We start from the raw sequence: 19,413 nt of genomic DNA on the forward strand, positions 1-19,413 counted from the left end.
AGAACAATTTTTCCAACTGTTTAGTTGGTCTAATAAAAGATTTCACATGTACCCAAATAACCTTGTCTGCCATTGATTTACTTAAATTTTAAGGACTATGGCAGTTGAATTGCAAGTGCAAGTTCCTATTGATAGATTTTATGCCCACTGATATTTTTTATTTAAAATTATCTAAAAGAACAAGATGTGGTAGAATTTTTTTTTTAAAAAAGAGAGAAATCTACTAAGTAATTTGGTAGTTGTAAATCCTGGATGAGAACAATTTGAGGTCATTTTGCTTAAGGAACCCTTCAAAATGGGGTAAGACCGAGAGAAAGCACTACATTTGACTAAACTGCATGTGGAATTCTTGTTTTTGCTGTCTTTTGAATGGGTGGGTAGGTTATCACACTGATAGCTGCTGCTGCTGCTGCTTAATTTGTGATTAAACAGTTTGCTGCAGTTGTAGTTATGATCTCACCAGTTGTTTAATTAAGAGAAAGATGACAAGAAGTTTCTGCTTTAACAATGTGTTCATATTTATTCTAGTCCACCACTCATTTTTTTTCACATTTTCAAGCTGTATTCCTAATGACTTTAGTTGCAGCAAACACAGACTTTTTCATCGTAGCAGAACTTAAGCCAGGTACAGGTTTTATACTTTTACCAGGATAAGTGATTGGAAATGTGTCTATACCCATATGAGACCAGAAGTTTGGTGTGCACACTGTGGTTTTAAAATGGCAGAACATGGTCTAAGATTTGCCACTGCATTGCAGGGCATATTTGTGTTCGATTTGTTACTGATCTAAACTATGCCATTTAAAGAAAGCTGAGGAACTTGCATCGATTCTGCTTTGGACTTTTTGAATGTCTGTACCTAGCCTTAGTGGAGTTTTGGAGTGTTAGTTTGTGTCTGTAGAAAGGGTTGCTGCTTTTCCTTCAGCAAAATACGTTGAATGTTTAAAGGTTTTAAAAAAGCCGCATGTTGGTCAGGGCTGGCAGCTCTTCATATCTCTGACCAATATATTTGTGCCAGCAAAAGCTCCTACTGTGGATGGAGTTTTGCTGGATAAACCCTCCTTTTACCTGGGATATTTTGCATGAGGTCAAAATGAGCTGTAAGTATATCAAGTATAGTTTTGCTGATACAGGATGCATCCACATTAGGGTTTTCTGGCTCTGTAAAACCCTATACCTGAATAGCATTCGTAACAGAAATGGCTTGAGTCTTTCTCTCTGTCCTTATGAACTGATATTTCATGTTTTCTCCATAGAATAATAGGATTGGAAGAGATCTCTAGGGTCATTTAGTCTAACACCTTGCATAGATATAGGATGTGTTATTCCCAAACCATTTAAGACAGATATCTGTTCAGCCTCTTCTTGAAAACCTCTGATGAAAGGGATTCTACAACTTCCTTGGGCAACTTTTTTCTTTGTTTTATGGTTCTTACAGTTAGGAAGATTTTTTTCCCCTTTGAGATTTAATCCAAATCTCTATTGTTGCAGTTTAAACCCATTGGCTTGTGCCCTGCCCACTCTGGCAAGAGAGAGAAGTTGTTCTCCCTCTTATTCATGGCAGCCTTTCAAATATTTTAAGACTTCCGTTGTCTCTCTTAATCTAATTTTTTCCAGAGTAAACGCATCTAATAAAGCCTGCCTTCTAATCCCTTTATTTTGTTTTTGTTACCCACTTCCACTTCCTCTCCAGTTTCCTTATATCCTTAAAATGTGGAGGCCAGCACTGTATGCAGTGATTTAACTGAGACCTCACCAGCACTGAGTAGTGGCACTGTCACTTCCTATGTCTTGTATACGGCAGTGCTGTGAATGCAGCCTGCAGTTGGTATCTTTCTTGCTCTATCTCTTGCATCCCACTACTGACTTGCATTGAATTGGCGATATACCATGAGCTCTAGATCTTTCTCGGCAGTGCTTAGCTAGTTATTCCTGAGTCTGTATTTGTGCTTTTGGTTTTGCTTCCCTATTAGCTCCTTGTGATTTTCTGTGTTGAATTTCAGTTTTGTTGTTTTCTGGACCAATTCTCCAATATAGTAGGATCATTTAGATTTCTTTTTCTGTCCTCCCAAGTATTTGCAAGCCCTCTCAGTTTTATATTCTCTGCAAACGTAATCAGTAATCTCTCTGTTTCAGCATCCAGCTCAGCAATAAAAAAGTACATGGCGGTTGGGCCCAGAAGAACCCCCTGTGGTACCTGAATTGAGACATCATGTTATTTTAACATTGATCCTTTTATAGTTATTCTTTGCTTGCAGTTAATTCAAGCAATATGTATTCACCATACAGTAATTCTCCCTAGCCCACCCTTCTTCAGTTTACTTATAAGAATGTATTGTGGAACTATGTTAAAAGTCTTTCTGAAATTCAGGTAATATTATGCCCACTTCTTTCTTTAATCCACCAAACTAGTTACTCTGTCAGAGAAGGTTATCAACTTAGTTTAGCATGCTTTGTTCCTAATGAGTTTATGATGACTGCTAGTGATCACCCCTTTCTTCTCCTGTGGTTCAGAAATTGATTGTTTTATAACTTCTGAAAAGTTACTTTAGCATATTTAAGTCAGGCTAATCCCATCTGTAATTCTCCAGGTCTTCCATTTTCTTCTTTTTTAAGGCTAGACACTGTTAGCTTCTCTCCAGTCTTCTGAGAACTTGTCTGTCATCTATGGCTGCAGATATTATTGCTAGTGGCTCCAAGATTTATTTCTGTACCCAGGGAGATATTTTGTCAGGCTTTGACAACATAAACTCAATTTAATTTCTCAAAAGCTCTCTGATGTGCTGTTACCACAATCAACAGCTCTTCCCCTTCTTTGTTTATATTAATATTGTTAGCTGTCGGGTCACAGTTCATTGTTGTTGTCATTGTGAAGACTGAAGCAAAGTAGTCATTGAGCAACTCTGCCTTCTTTATGTCTTCTGATAATAGTTCATCCGCGCTGTTGAGCAGTGGGTCTACAATTTCCCTAGTCTCCTTTTTCGTCCAATAGTTAGACTATTTCCTTTTGTATATTTAAGTCCAGATCTCACTTTTGGATCCATGCAGGTGGATCTGTATTCTGTGCAGAGTCCTCCTGACACTGACAGACAGACGAACAAATCTTGTCCTTACTGGAAGCACCTAATTTTGGAGTGTAGCGTATTTTTTATTAGTTGAGTCAACACTAGAAGGTCACTTGACATGTGGTGAAATTAATCTTTTAAGTGGTGTCACTAACAACATTCACTGTGTTTAAACACTCACAAAATAATCTGCAAAGGCCATTTGAGAGTTTTAGTGGAGTATCCTTTCTTTTAGGAACCTCAGTAGAAATGTTTTGTTGTGTAATTTAATATCCTCTTCATAAACATGAAGAATGGATTTGAGGGGTGAGGGTCAGGCTGGGGTCGTATGAGATTGGGTTTTGTAACTGGTTGTGTTTTAAGAAGTCAGACTATAAGTGACTTGCTCAGGAGCACTGACCAACTACAGTCCCTGATGACTGTAAAGGAGGTTATAGGTAAGAACTAGCTCCAAAAATCAGTCATTAACTTCTTTGCCTCAATTCCACACCTATAAAATGGAAATAGTAGTGTTCTCTAACTCAGTGTTTCCCAACCTTTTCCAGCCCAAGGCACACTTACATTAATAAAAATTTTCTGTGGCACACCTGTTAAGGCATCCCCCCATCCTCATACCTACTGTAGCTCATTGCCATGGCAAAATTCTGTGGCACACCTGTTCGTTTCTGACGGTATGCTTTTGTGCCACAGCACACTGGTTGGGAAAAGCTGTTTTAACTCAGAGGGTTAACTTGGTCCAAAGCAGTGGTGCTCAAAACTTTGGCCTCATGGACCAGAAGCATAGCATGGAGCTGCTCCATGGACTGGCTTGGACCCTGTACCACCTCTGCCTGGCCCCATGCACTGGAATCGGGTCCTGCACCACTTTAGCCCAGCCCTGCATACCCCTGTTGGCCCTGTGTGACCAGTTCAGGATGCAGGGCCATGTCATTGAAGCTCTCCATGGGTCTGGAAATTTGGCAGCAGGGGAATGGCAATTAGCTGCCACTACTCCACTGCCACCAAGTTTTTGGACCACAGGAATCCCTGTGGGCTGGATGACATGGTTCTGCTGGCTGGGGGTTGAGCCAGTCCTGCTCTGAGGTGCTTAGCCATGATAGTGATGTGGATGATTTCTGATGTAGGAGACAATGGTATACATGCTTTTCATAGTGGCAATTAAAGCATCTGGTCTATTTTGGCAGTTGAACATTATTTAGGCTTTTTTTCTGGACTCCACTGAAATAAATATTTATCCAAACAAGCATGTGATGGTATGGATTTATAAGTCTCATGTGGGTGGGTGGGTATGTTCTCATCCATTCTGCTAGGTTGTGAATAATTTTATGAATAATTGTACCAGTTGCTCTTTCAACCTACCTCATTTAAACCCAAGAGAAATATCTTGACCTAATGACATTTGTAGTGCATTCATCAGGGCTTCTGGAGTCTTATTGAGGCCACCAGGCTGCTGATAGCTATGTGCTGCACTAATGTATTGCCTGTTAATGAGTCTTTGATTACTCTTTGATTTAAAATCTATAACTCATCTGGTACCAAATGGAATACTAAGTATTACTGATATAGGGTTAAGGATGACCATAAAGGTCTTTAATGCTTGGCTTTTCTACTATTTCTGTTCGTTTGAAACATCTGCAAAAAGATGGGGGAAACTCTTGTAAGCATCTTAAAGCAGAGACAGAAGTCTGTGTTGAATGAACACATGTCAATGCTCTCTTTATTGTTTTGACTTGTTTCCTGGTGTTTGGAATTAGTTTCCTTCTGTCCCCAGAAATGACTGTAATGAATATGTTAATACTAGGAAGCATGTCAAGGACACCATTTTAAACATACATGTCTACTATAACTGACTCATGATAATACCAATGCTACATGAGCAGTACAGCATAAATAAAATAACCCTACAATCCCAACAGTTTTTATTGTTGCTTGTGCTTGTAGTAAAGGCTACAGCCATACCAAAAATAATCCTGTCAGTGTCTCTTAAATTTTGTGGGGGAATTAATGGTCCATGAAAAGGAGAGATTAATAGCACTGCTTTCCCCCATGCATGTTACAAGCCAGTAAAATAACAGGCTCCTTTATGCAAGTTTACCAGTGTCCTCTAATTTTGACCTACAAGACTCCTTGCTATTTTTAGACCTGGGCTTCTCAAAGAGAGACTGCTAGTCATCCTGAAATGTACAGTATGTTGGCTTGTACTGTGCACAACTGAAGAACTAGGGTGCACATCATGAAATTTGCTTTCATTTATGAAGTCTGTCAGCACTTGAACTCCTCTCCAGAGATGAAAAGCTAGAGCGCTAGATTTTGTGCCTTGAATTGTGTGTGTGTGCATGGGGGAACCTTTTGCCAGTAACTTTTTTTATACACGGGGAGAGAAAATGTATATACAGCTTTTTGTAGGGAACGTTGGACTTCTTCAAGAGGGACCTATACAAGATTTTAGACCAGAATCAGCCACCCCAATCCTCCACATTTTAGAAAAATGCCTTGTCAGCTGTGGCAGGCTCATTAATATGCAGAGCATATACAATAATACTGTAAGAGCTTGTGACTCTAGGGACAGTAGCATTCTTATCAGTAGTCATCTGCAGCATTTTCCAAGGATTTAAGCAGTAGCACCAGGGTGGGAACTCAGCAGGTATAACTTGAGTCCCTGGTACCGTCAGCTGTCTCCTTGTAAGCATGAAGCAGAGACTCATGGCTCTCTGTGACTAGGATTTGGGAAAAGTTTATCTGTCTTTAGTTATGCAATAGATGAAAACGAGGATGATTATTTGGTTGTGCATGTGCTGACAGTTTGCTTGGAACTGTAGATAACGTAGTTTCATCTTCAGCCACCTATTCCAGCTTGTTCTTGATAATCCACGTTTGCAGTGAAGATGGTGGCTAGACATCTGCACTTCAGCAACACGTTTCTGACCGTGTATAAGAAAGGAGTGCCTTCTTTCTTCAGTCTGGCTTGGGAAAGAACCATTGCCCAAGTGAGAGAGAGTATTTCAGGCTGACTTGTTCTTGAAGCAGAAATGTGTCACTAGCACAGGCAATTAATCAAAGAAGTGTTTTATTCTTATCCTTTCTTTCTTTTTTTTTTTTCAGAACTAAGATCTTATTATAGGCAGGGACCACTGCTAATCTTATTCATTGAATGATATAGTAGTTGTGATTCCCAAGCACCTATTTTTGGGTGGCAAGACAAGGGGTTTTCGGGTGACTTTCTATGAAGTTAAATGGAATATTTCTCCAAATCTCTGGCGTTTTCTTTTCTAAGTCCCTGCTGGATCCATACATTCTAACTGATCTAATCAAATACAAATGCAGACAACAAGGGTGTCCCCTTCCCACTCTGAACCAGATTTTAAAGTTAAGAATATTTGCATATATGCACAAACGCCGGGTGCACATGTAGAGTGGGTACATGTGAAACTCACGGGCACCTTCAAATAGCTGCCTAACTCTACAGCTATGATCTTGAACATGATAGCAATTTTTATGTATCTGTAGCAGGGGAAAACTGAATGAATGCTTCTCATGGCTCTTGGAAACTTATACTCTTCTAATGGGAACATATCTTGTAGTATATGGCCCATAAGGCTGTAAAATAGGAAGTCCAGATGAAACTGAGCAACCCAGAAGTGAATTGATTTGCTTCCCCTTCTTCCATTAGCTGTTTCATGCTAAATTCTACAAAACCATGGATTTTAAGGTCTGCTTTTCAGAGTGTTCCATTTGAAAATTCACTTTTTGTGAAGGTGGGAGCAGAGGTTTTCCTTTCTTTCAGAATCTCTCTCTAAGCTTCACTTGATGGCATTTGTGTCAGAAAGGGAAAAACAAGCATACGTGATCCTTTGACAGGTGCTACATAATTGCAAAATGGTGTTTTATTTCTTTCCGAGTTCGGAAGAGAAACACAGAATGCTTTTGTATGAATGGTCTATTGTTGAATATGGTCCTTTGTATTTCAATAGCAGAATGCTGCTCAAAAGTAAGCTATTGGAAACAATCTGCTTTTCATAAATGGTTATTACAACATAAGCATGTGTTGGGTACAAAACTGGCTGGCTCCCTAAAACTACAGTTTTGGAATCTGCCTTTTGGGCAGGGGATGGATGAGGAGAGAACTAAGGCATCCCAAGTAGGAAATTGCTAGGAGAATAAATAATCCAACCCACAGAAATACTCTGCCAAAGAGTAAATTACAGTTGTTTTCATTTGGTATGTGCAGGTGTTACCCCTGCCAGCTTCAGCCTTTTTCTGGCCCACTGTGTGCTAACAGGATCTTCCTCTAATTGCATTTGAGGTGCTAACACTTGTCCAGGTGATAGGAACTACATTTTGTAGAGCTGCTTTCTGTATGTCTGTTTTTGTTTGGAAAAATAGGGAGAAAGAATTTGAAGTATTAGAAGTTATCAGTTTTAAACATTACACTCCTATTTGGAATGTCTTTTACTTGCTGTTAGAATCATAGAAATGTAGGGCTGGACGGGACCTGGAGATCATCTAGTTGAGGGGTGGCCAGTCTGTAGCATGTGTACTAGAAGGGGCATGGGCAGCCTCTGTATATGGCACAGAGCTGACTCCCCAGGGACAGATAACACAATGGCGGATTGGGCAAAAAGCGAAGCAGGAGATGAGGCAGGGGGCACAGGAAAAGAACTAGAAAGCAGAGCAGCAGATCAGTCAGGGGAAGGGGCATTCAGGGAAGGGTGTAGGAGTAATTTGTGGCACACTTACCAAAAATATTGGCCCTCCCACCATGGATTTTGAAGAAGTTTTGGTGCATCATCATATATAATACTGCACACTTTTTCCTGGTAAAAAGACACTAGAAGCTTTACTAATATGCTGAATACACCTTTACTAATAGAAACTATGTTATTCAGTTTAAGATCAAAGCAAAAACAAATATAACTTTATTGGATTTGGAGTACATTAATTTGCTATAACATACGTTATGTATTAAAGAACACAACAAACTAGGCCAAAATAATCAAAAGAGATTCTTTCATTTATCCTGTAGTCATTAGAATTAAATATACATCTCTCATTCATAAAACAAGATCAAGCCTACCTGAACACCTTGCCAGTGCATCCAATACCTGGCTGAAAGTTTGTTCCATACTTGAGTCAATGTTTTAGCTAGACTTCAAAACAGTCTGCAGGGCTGTGATATAGGAGCTATGTTACTAGCAGCTGCTAACAGACAGCAGAATTGCAGAAGAAGGGGTCGTTTGTCTAGTGGAACATTGAGACCATTAAAAAAGGAGAGAGGGTTGTTAACACGTGTGGAACAAAGAGTTTACGGGGAATCAGGTAGATTGTAATGAGCCATGAAGTTGTGTGACCCCCTTCGCTGCTGCCTAAATAGAAATGCTGCTGCTGCTGGCCAACAGTTTGTTAAACTTTGGCTGGACCAGGAATTGAAGGGGGTGCAACCGCACCACTGCGTGCCCCCTGGATCTGTTCCTGGCTCCCACTGATCTAGTCCAGTGCTGTAGGCTAGATCATCCCTATCTAAACCATCATACATGAGTGTTGGTATAATGTTTTAAAACAGCATAAACAATACTGTGGCATAACTACAGGCACGATGGCTGTAAACACTGAAAAACAGTCTTAACTTGCCACAGGTAGAGCAGGGAGACAAGGATATTTCCAATGTCTTGCCACTGCAAAGTCAGGAAGTAATTTGTTTAAAACAGTGGTTTTCAAACTGGTGGTCCAGAGATTTCTGGGGGTCTGCAGACTGTCCAAGGGGTCTGAAAAAAGATGACTATGGTCAATCAAAAGTATGTGAATACCTACACTTAAAATTCAAAGGAGTCCAGCACCTCCATTTGAAGTTTTTTTAGGGGTATGCAAATGAAAAAAGTTTGAAAACCACTGGTTTCATTTATTTTAACAATCTAAAGGAAATGGTCCATGATCCCAACTAGAGGAAGGCAAAACCCATTTCCAGTTCATGCTGGTTTGTCCATGGGATAAAATTCCTTCCTGAAAACAAGTGTGGTGATCAGTCTTGTTCCTGAGCAGCAGAACAAGACCCATTAACCAGAAACCTCAGAGTTTTTGAAGTCCCAGCTGGAGCATTGGCCCAGCCCAGTCAAAATCCCCAGCTTTGGCTGCAGTAAACACACAATGCGTGTAAGGAAGATGTGGGGGAAAAGCCCCTAATACCTGTTGCAGCAGGAGGGGAAAAATTTCTTTCCAGCCACAATCTGGCAACCAGGAATGTCCAGAAGCAAACAAAAGATATATAATGCCCTCTTCTCTTCATTGTAACCTGGGACCTACAAGTTCAAGTCCCTGCATCACACATCCTGACTAGAGAACCAAAACTTCCCTTTTTGTCATGCTGTCCCCTCCATACACTTGTCTCTGCTCTTTAATCTTGTTTCACAACCAACCTGGTCTTCTTTTTTTTCCTGATACTGACCCCTCTTCAGTTTTTATCTGCTTTGGGTGGCAGAGCTCTTCTCATGTTCTCCAAGTGATGCATTTTTTTACATGTTAACACGTAAGAAGACTATTGTTTGCTTTGTGCATTTGACAGCATTTTGCATAGTCAGTTTCATGGTTTTTTCCCATTATAGTTCACTCTGTACATGGGACTTTCACTCTGGCACCGGAGAGGAAAAAATATGTTAACGGTATTTTTAAACCACAAAAATGGTCAGGGTGACTCAGGCCCAGATAGTACCTAAAACTACTCACTTTCTAGTGTAACTGGCTACATTTAATGGTGGGAAATCACTTACTTATACATATATATACTTAAAAAGCAGGAACTGAAAGGCAGTATTAAAGGGGACTGAATCCTTAATCCTCCAAATATTTGATTTTATCCAGTTTACAGAGCTCAGATGTACTATTGTTGCTAAGCCCCTGTAGTGCAGTATTACAGAGTTTGTCTCCCTTCTATTCTCCAGCAAACACATATTTAGGACATTAGATACAGGGTATAAACAAAGCAGTAGCTGTATCATAGCACTGGACAAAGTAAATACAAAACACAACTACTCACAGGATAGTGAATCATAGTTGTGAGATTGGGATAATTCGGGGATATTGGTGAGGAAGAGTTTTTTTTTTCTGGTACACATAGCAAGCCTGTCAGACATCTTTCCAAGGCTCTTTTTATATAGTAACCTCACTGTGCCTGGCAGCAGCACCCCCAAGTATGCCACACGGTCCCATTTGTGCTGGCTCCTAACTGGAAGTAGGGGAGCTGTACTGTAAAGGCATTACAAGTGGTTTTAGCACTGCTGAATGGTGTGACTGATTAGTTCCCTTGTGCTGTATGGACACAGTTCCACTCCTTCCAGGTTAGGAGGCAGCTCTCTGGGTACAATACAGTGTGTGAGGGCACTACTTAGTAAGTTTACTAAGTTAATGGCCTAAGATTTATGGCCCATTCACTATAGTATTCAAATGCCTCATGATCTTTCATAAATCTGTCTTTGCAATGCTCCTGTGAGATATGTCAGTACTTTGAATTTTAATGAACCAATGTGGAACCAAGGCACAAAGAGGTTAAGTGACTTGCTCAGGTTCACACCAGGAAGCTGTGACAACAAGCAAGTGAGTATATTAGTTGGTGGCCAGTGCCTTTGCTACAGGACTGTCCTGACACCCTACAGATCTGAGCACACCTACTATATATAGAGCAAACCTTCTACATCCTTTTTTTGGGTTGCATCTGTTTTTGCTTCTGTTTAACTTATTGCAGAGCTAAAATAGGTGGGAGGTGTGGATCCTGCAGCTGCAGTAGTTCAGTTGGTCCTTCCAGTATATTTGCACAGTGCTCATCTGTGCTGTCTTCAGTTTTGACAGCAGGAGATGGCACTTCTGCAGAATGTGAGTCTGTCACTGTATGGGCCAGCTCTGTTCCTGTAGTCATGGGAGAAGTGTCATAGTGCCTGGGTGCAGAAGCTGCCAAAGGGAGTGGACTCATTTTACATTAATTAGGCTCTTCAGCTCAGATGCAGACAGCTACAGGAACAAAAAGGCTAGAGTTTGTTATCTAAGATGTTCAGTATGAATGATTCGATCCACCAGAGTAGGCAGAACAAGTGGAGAGGAAAAGGATGGTGGTAGCTTCTCTGGGAGATATGGGTGCCTCCTTGGATATTTGTCTGTATTGCCATTACTTTGGTATGATCTAACTCAGTGCATCTGTGTGATGAAAATGGTTAAGACCCTTGGTTAGTGATTGAAGTACAAAAAGAGGAGTGTCAGTTTATCCTAGTATTCAGAAGAAAACTAAATGTGCATAATTAGGATCTCCTTTTACTATTAAGAAGTAACTTGAGGATGGTTTTAAAAATGAGGTGTCTGATGATAACGGCTTTTAAAAGTTTGGACAGTAAGAAAGTAGGCAATTATTTTAGAAAAGATGTGGGGAGTCATAATTTCCCCTCTTCTCCCCTCTCCGTTAAGACCTCAGTCCTAGTAATTTGTGTAATTACTTGTTGACGGGAGTGAGACTACTCCCATGAGTAAAGTTTAAGCGCTTGTTTAAATGCTGGCAAACTACATGCCTAAGGTGCCAATTAGGATTTAAGTTATAGTGCAGTAACTAGGATATGCTTCACTGAGTATCTGTGGGTTCTTGCCACTTTTACGTCCAATGGGAGTTCTGTTTTATTCCATGTTCTGTTTTATTCCACCTGGAGACCAATCACTTCCCTTTCTTGTGGGACAGAAGTATATCATCAGAACATGAATAAATTTGGGAAAGGTTTCAAGACGCGGACTAGGCAGAAAGTAGAGAAGGTGGTACCTTGGAGACTGACAGGTTCAAAGAGGCATGAGCTTCATAGGTATCGCTATACTACATCAAGGGAAGTGGTGCTGGCTGTCTACCTTAGGGATCTTTAAAAGGAGGCTTGATAATTACCTAGCTGGGGTCATATGAGCTTAAACTTACCAGGGGTCATATGAGCCCAGTATTCCTTCCTGCCCAGGGCAGGGGGTCGGACTTGATGATCTGCTCAGGTGCCTTCTGACCCTACCAACTATGGACCTATGAATTGGAAGTCCGTTCACAGCACTTGTCAAAGTAGATTGTTGCATATGAAAACTCTCATGCCTACCTGAACCAGTTACTCTGAGGTGCCACTCACCCTGCCAGTTGCTTCTGCTTGACTTCAGACTAACACAACTAACCACCTCAATTACTTAAATTAGCTAGTAATTGTAAGAAGTTGCCACTGACAGGTCTTTTCCTTCCAGGTGTGTATTTTCTGGAATTATGGTTGGCTTAGTTGCTTATTTAGGTCTCTTCATGGACATTAAAAATGTCTCACTTTTTTTCCTTCACACCCCTCCTCCATTCCTAAAAATCTGGGGAAGGCAAAAATGAACAATTCAACAGATGCTGTTACTTATAAATAAGGGTTTAATTATCAATTTTGCCCTTGCAGAAAACTGTTGTGTATTTTTTTCTTTTTTTCACTGAACGTGCTTTGCTCTTTTAAAAAAAAAAAAAAAATTGCACTAAATTCATCTTTGTCATTAAAAAAATTCATTTCAGGTTCTTGTGAACCTCTCGTTTTGAGCATGGAATTATATGCAATCCATTTGTTTAATTAGAAGCATTTTAATTTGTTTAACTCTTCTGATTCATAGACTCACCAAATATGTTTTGTTTTCTTTTTTTCTACATGTTTGAACATTTATTATCTCAGGGTACAGTTTGACATGAGCTCTCTTCTAGTTGAGATCAGCTAGATCAGCTCATCTGTAAAATCAAATGGAACTGTTAACTCCTTATATCCAACACTTTGTAGCCACTTGCATCCAACAGCTCTGGTTAAATCCATTTTTCCCCTGTATGATCCATGTAAATTATTGTTATGTAACAAAATATGTGAATACCCCACAATACGTTTTAAGAGACCAAAGCTGTTAGCGTGGGGCAAAAACTATATTATTGATCCTGGTTGATTATCAGTGTTATCTAAAATACTAATGGAAATTGGATATACTGGAATGCATTCCTTCATCGGTCCAATATTATGATATATATATATTTTTTCTCCTCTCTCTCTCTCAACTTTTGAATGTTAGGGTGTAGTGTTTTTTAATGCTGGCAATAAAAAAACAGTTTTGTGTTCTAGAAATCTCAACAATTGCTTCAAAAAAGGGCGAAGAAAAAAATTCCAACCTCTAATTAGAGCACTGCTCCCAGCCAGCTGCTCTGTTAATCAAAATGTTACTAGCAGTGTGCCTGAATCTGTTTCCCTAATTAGAAGTGCAGAGTTTGTCATGAATCCACGTGACCATCACTCTTGGTCCCTTTACATATAGGGTCAGATTCCAATTTCAATGACGTGTGTCACTCTGTAATAATGCTATTAGTTTAGGAATTATTCTGGATGCTGAATTTGGAGTTGGACCCATTCTATTAAAAAGAAAAATTGCCAGTGGGATAAGAGAGAGGTTCTAATCACCTTGGCTTGGTACAAAGAGAACATATAAATCATCAGTGAGTGACAGGAAGAGTTTTCCTTAAATAAAATAATCACAGTTGAATGGTAAGAAGCCATCTTCTCTAATTGATAGAAAATAGATCTGAAAAGATTGGCCTTTGTTGTAGAAAACTGTGGAATTGAAAGCTCTTCTCAGCTATTGTAAAGATGAATGTTAGAATAAAAAAAAGGGGATTTAATCTGAACTACAGTACAGCCAGATTGAATGTTTCCAGTCTTTTCTTGCTGGGAAAGCAGGTCTTTTCAATTCTCATTCATACTGTGAATTAGTGCCCTTATAGGGAAAATATCATTTGGGCCTGAAACTGCAAAGAACTGAGTGGCTTTGGTTCCTGTTGAAGTCAATAACAGGTGAAAGTTTCCAGCATAATGTGGGATTGGGTTTTCAGATGTTAGTTGCCTTGTGAGCTAACTCCCACATACAAAAGGAAGGTGCTCAAGAAGTTACCAGGATTCTGCTCTAAATTCTAATATTATAAAAGCCTAAGTCTGTCTGTTGGTCTGTAACACTTTATTCACTCTCTGACAGAAGGCAGCCTGCTGCCATGATGCTGGGGACATGGGACAGAGGGGGGGCGCAACAGAGCAGATGGAAAGGGGGTGCAAAGCCAGCAGAATTGGCCTCACTCCCCACTTCTGCTCCCTGCAGGTAATGCAGGGGGGGAGCAGCCCCAGGCCCAACATGGGGTGGGGAGTGGGCCTGAGATGGGGGAAAAGCTGGCCCATGGCAGGGTGGGGAGGGAGGGAGAACAGCGGGCCTGGTCTGATGCAGCTGCGGCTGGGGGAGGGAAGGAGCAGGTCTCCTTCCCGCCTCCCCTTCAGGCCTGGGCCCACTCCTGTCCCACCCCCCTCCCCAGCGTTGGCTCCGAGCTCACTTCTCTCATCCCTGAGTGGGCCTGATGGTTGTGGGGGAGGACTGGGTGCGCTGTGGCATTGGCAGTGATAGTGGGGCCAGGGGAAGCGCTCGCTCCCTCCCGCCCTCTGTGATTCTTGATGGGCAGTTGGATAGTTCTTTAATAAACACATATAGCTATCCAAATTATCTGAATAAATACTAGGAGATATCCTTTTCAGTGGACACATAAAAACAAAAGTCTGAGCCCACGTTTCTAGATTTCTAGAACAGTGTGGGAATCTGAATGACCCATTAGTACTAGAGGTTAATATGATAGGCTTGGTATTTTGTCACTGAACTTCCACTGAACTTGGTATACTGTTCTCAACCTCTCCAGGTAGTTGATTCCCAAAGGATGGCCCTGTTAAAAATTCCTTTTCAGGATGTTTGGCTTACAGACACAAAAGTTGCTTTTTTAAAGCGAGCTCCATGCAGGGTGTCCAAACTCGTTAGCTTCTGGATGCCGTTCTGGATACTGGACGCTACCATGACTGAATAGCTCAAACTTAGTATTAATTACAGCATCTGTCCAAAGTTCACTGTTTAACCTTAAACAACATCTTTAAAGTGGATATTAAGAGATTGGGGGAAACACTGAATTGTGGAAAGCTTCCAATTTTCTCTGTCTTTTTAATCTCTTGCAGGATGCCCGCCAGAAATTTCGCTCAGTGCTGGTAGAAGCTACAGTGAAACTAGATGAACTGGCAAAGAAGATTGGAAAAGCTGTGGAAGACTCTAAACCTTACTGGGAAGCCCGGAGAGTAGCCAGGCAGGTGAGAGAGTTTTTAAGCTTACACTGGTAATTGCACAGAGGCATGACACTAATTGTGAAATATGGATTGAGTGCCTCACATGTTGCTATTAATAGTGTCCTAAGCATAGACATTTGGTGGAGTTGCATGCTTGCAATATGAATTGATGATGAACTCTATTCTCCCCACCCCTGGCAGCTGTGGATGTGCTTCAGTCCAAAAGCAACAACATAGGGCACAAGACATCAGTAGTTAAAAGGCATATTGTATTCTCCTCTGCTAATGATGGCCTTTCAGACACTAAAGACCCACTCATGCTCCCCCCTCTCAGCAGCTGTAATTGCTTCAAAACCAATTACACAACTTGGATTTCTGTTTCTTGTCTTTAAAAAGAGAGCTAAATGCTAAGTGGCTGCGCTACAAAAATTGAAGGGGTTTGGATGTGTTCAATCCTGCTTCTGCTGCCCTGTCACCAAGAGAACTCTGTCCTGATTTTTCTTGCTGAAACCTAAAATATATTACTCTTAAGTAGGCAGTGAATCCTCGTTCTTGTGGTGCAGTATCACTTGGTTCATGTTGCCTGCAACTGTAAAACTTGGGTGTCTAAAGTTAGGTACCTCAATACATATTGTTCACTTCATTTGGGTCAGGTAAAACCCACTTGTCTGTGGCAGGTGAGGGGTGCGGGAGCAGTGGCTATACAGGGGGTGAGTGACTGAGTGCAAAGCTTCTACTTCTCTTTGAAGAAGCCAGGGGACAGGATTTGGCAGACTACCAGACCAGGTGCTAATTTCAGCTTGTGTGTTTGTGTAATTGGAGAGGAGACCAACCCATATGGTTCTCTTCTGGTTGCTCTCAATGTGGGTGGGGATGAAATAGGGAGCAGAGTGTCAGGATTCAGAAGGAAAGGAGCCAGGCGTGATTCTGATTTCAAGGCCATGCCTGTTAATGGGGAGTGGAAGTGAGAGACGAAGAGAATGATAGGGGAGACTCCTTTTTAATATAAAAAGATCAGGTACATTTTTGGGAGTGCAGAAGGGGAGAGAGAGAATGAATGCAAGGAAAGAAGAAAATATACAAAGGGAAGATGAAATACATTCTTAAAAGAAGGTAGCAAGTGCTCCATATTTTCTGTCAAGGGGAAAAAGGCAAGGGTGGATAAAGCACAGGAGATGGACCAAACAACAAATTCAAATTTATTAAATAGACAATTGCACAATAAATAGCACATCTGTGTTAATTACCAATGCGAGACTTTGGCATCAAGGCTTTTGGTTGGAATAGTAAAGATGGGTTTAGTAGGCTTAGTGGTCAGGCTAGGAGATGGGGGGAGGCAAAAATTTGAGTTGTGTTTATAAGCAGAATGCTTGTGTGCTTAAAAATGTGGTAGCTGCCATATAGATGTGATCTCTGCCACAAAAAGCTTAGATGATGCTAGAGAAAAGACTTAACAAAACAGCAGTGCAGCAGGGAACAAGAGATTGGTGGTGACAAAACAAGATCTGAGAGTCATTTGAGTGTATGTGCACTTTGTATTTGTTGCATTTAATAGCATGTGACTAATGTATACATGAAGCATGTTTTTGTAATTCCACCAAAATAAATAATTTGTAAATTTCAAAATACTTAAAATGTTTTAAATTAAAAAGATCCCTTATTCCAGATGTCTTGGTCATCTGGATTCTAATGCCATTCAGCTTTATTTAGCTGTAGGACACACCATCTCTCTTTTTGGTGGACTTCTAGCTCTCTTAGTGTGCTGTTGCTCAAGAGAAACAATATCACCAGAAAAAAAATCATTGTGAGGTCCTGTTGAGCTAAAAACTGTACAGCTACAAAGCAAAAGATATTTCTCATGATTGTTGGCTCAGGTCTTGAGACATAAAAATATTTACTGTCAAGGAGAATACAGTAGTGTTCACACTATATATAGAATTTTACACAGAGGATGATGCAGTGGTGGAGTTGCATCCCCTTTGATTTCTGATCCAGCCAAAGTTTAAAACAAACTTCCTGCCAGTGGTAGCAGTATTTCTATCCAGGCAGCAGTGAAGGGGATCACGTGACTCCATGGCTTATTGAAATCTACCTGATTCCCTGTAAACTCTTTGTTCCACAGGTATTAACAACCCTCTCTCCTTTTTTTTTTAATGGTCTTAATGTTCCCCTTATCAAACTATTCTTTCTTCTACAATTCTGCTGTCTGTTAGGAGCTCCTGGTAATGTAGTTCCTATTTCAAAGCCCTGCAGACTGTTTTCAACTCTAACTAAAAACATTAACTCAGGTATGGAATTAACTTTCAATGAGGCATTGGATTGCACTGTCAAGGTGGTCAGGAAGGCTTGATTTTGCCTTATGAATCTGAGAGATGTACATTTAATTCTAATGACTACAGGACTAATGAAACAACATCTTTTGATTATTTTTGCCTAGTTGTGGTTTTTAATACATAATGCATAATAAGCAAATTAATGCACATGCCAATAAAGTTATATTTGCTTTTGCTTCTATCTTAAACTGAATAATACAGGTGTAGCCCCCTAGCATATTAGTAAAGCTTCTAGTTTCTTTTTACCTGGGGAAAAATGTGTTGTATGTGATGATGCACCAAACCATCTGCTCCCCCCTTTTCAAAATCCTAGATCCACCCATGCCTTCACATAACAAGATTTACAAGAAAAGTTACTGTGTAAACTAGGTAGAAAACATGCCTTGTCTTTCTGTCGTATTTTTTAACTGATTCTCAAAACTGCATGGCTGTTGAAGTGACAAAATGATTCTTATCTTTTGCACTTCCCATTTCATATTTTTCTAATTACCTTTTAATATAGAAATATCCTACTTAAGTTTTTATTTCAGCTTTCTTTTTGCTCAAATACTGGTATAGTTCTTTCTTAACTTTCAAGCATAAGGTCCTTTGCAACTGAAATAATGTGGTTAAAAATGTGGTTTCCCAAACTATTTTTTAAAGTATGTGTGGAGAGAGAGAAAAATCTCCCAAACTACTCTGTGCCACCCACATAAGCACTAACATATTTATTTATTGCTCAGTAAGGAGAAGTCTAAATTACAAATTTATGGGAATGAAGATCTGGCTTTTACTGTCAGTTAGATTAGCTGAAATGCCAAAGCTGTCCCAAGTAACTCAGGTTCAGAGTGTTGAATTCTTGCCTCCTTTAAGCTGGGTGTCTTGATGCCAACTGTGTTGAGTCATACCAAGATGGTTGGCTTCAGTAATGCACCAGTACGGTTCTTCTAGCAAAACATTTTGTGTTGCATCTGTTAAGGTGAGACCAATTAAAAGTGTTATGAAGCTTTAAAGTACAAACTTTGAAAGTACCAGGCTTATAGGTGAAGGTAAATACATTCTTTAGGGCAGCTTGAGAACTGAGGCTTTTCTTGTCCTTTTTCTTACTCTATTTTATGCAATAGTGCACTGGCTGGAAAACTTTGTGAACTTGAAACAAATAAAGGTCCAAAGTGAGAGGTTTGTAACATCTTCTCATGCCAGGGCAGGGAAGTATCAGCTTGGCTGGAGACCAGACACTCTTCTACAATGTGAGGATGGTTCCTGGGTTGGTAGGACTTTTATCTTCTACTCCCTGTCCATTTAGTAGAGCTGGGACAGAAACTACTCATCGCCAAGGCATTCACTTTAGACTGGCAAGCTCTCAGGATCTATAAAACCTTCACCATATGTGAAAGGGATGAGTACTAAATATTTTTGTGCAATGTCCTACAATCATATTCATTACTAAAATATATATTTTAATGAGGCATGCATTTGGTGAGGGAAATACTGCCTAGGAAGCTGAGCACATAAAAGGGCTTAGTTTTCTTTCTCCAGTCTTCTGTATTCAGAAGAGAAACTGGCTATGATAGCAGCCTCCATTTTGTTACTGTTTTATGTGGTTTGTTTGGGTTTTTTTTGTTTTTAGAGGGGTTTTTTGGAAATATCACCTGGTAGTCGGTCACCACTGCCATTTGTTGCAGTCCATCATACATTATTACCAGGGATCCAGGTTTTCTGTTTGCCATGAAAAATGTGGATTTTCTCCTTTAAAGGAGGGCACTATGTGCATGTGTGTGTGCATACATGCACATGGCAGCCAGGCAGTGTGGTGGAAAGCAGCTCCCTCCAGGTAAGTCTGTGGGGGCAGAGGGCACAAGCAACATGTCGGGGGGGGGGGGGGGAAGGGGGGGG

The 19,413-nt window shown here is 40.4% G+C and overlaps 1 protein-coding gene across 2 annotated transcripts in view; it reads left to right on the forward strand.

Moving 5' to 3' along the window:
• Positions 1–19,413, forward strand: part of SH3BP5 (SH3 domain binding protein 5) — a 74,116-nt gene that overhangs the window by 4,767 nt on the left and 49,936 nt on the right. For both annotated transcript variants that reach the window (XM_019508829.1, XM_019508830.1), the window contains exon 3: positions 15,101–15,229. In XM_019508829.1, coding sequence (XP_019364374.1) covers positions 15,101–15,229 — 129 coding nt within the window. The remainder of the gene's footprint in view (positions 1–15,100; positions 15,230–19,413) is intronic.

This window comes from Gavialis gangeticus, unplaced genomic scaffold (assembly GCF_001723915.1).
Source record: "Gavialis gangeticus isolate Ggan-Ray unplaced genomic scaffold, GavGan_comp1, whole genome shotgun sequence".
In the NCBI taxonomy this organism is placed as follows: domain Eukaryota; kingdom Metazoa; phylum Chordata; order Crocodylia; family Gavialidae; genus Gavialis; species Gavialis gangeticus.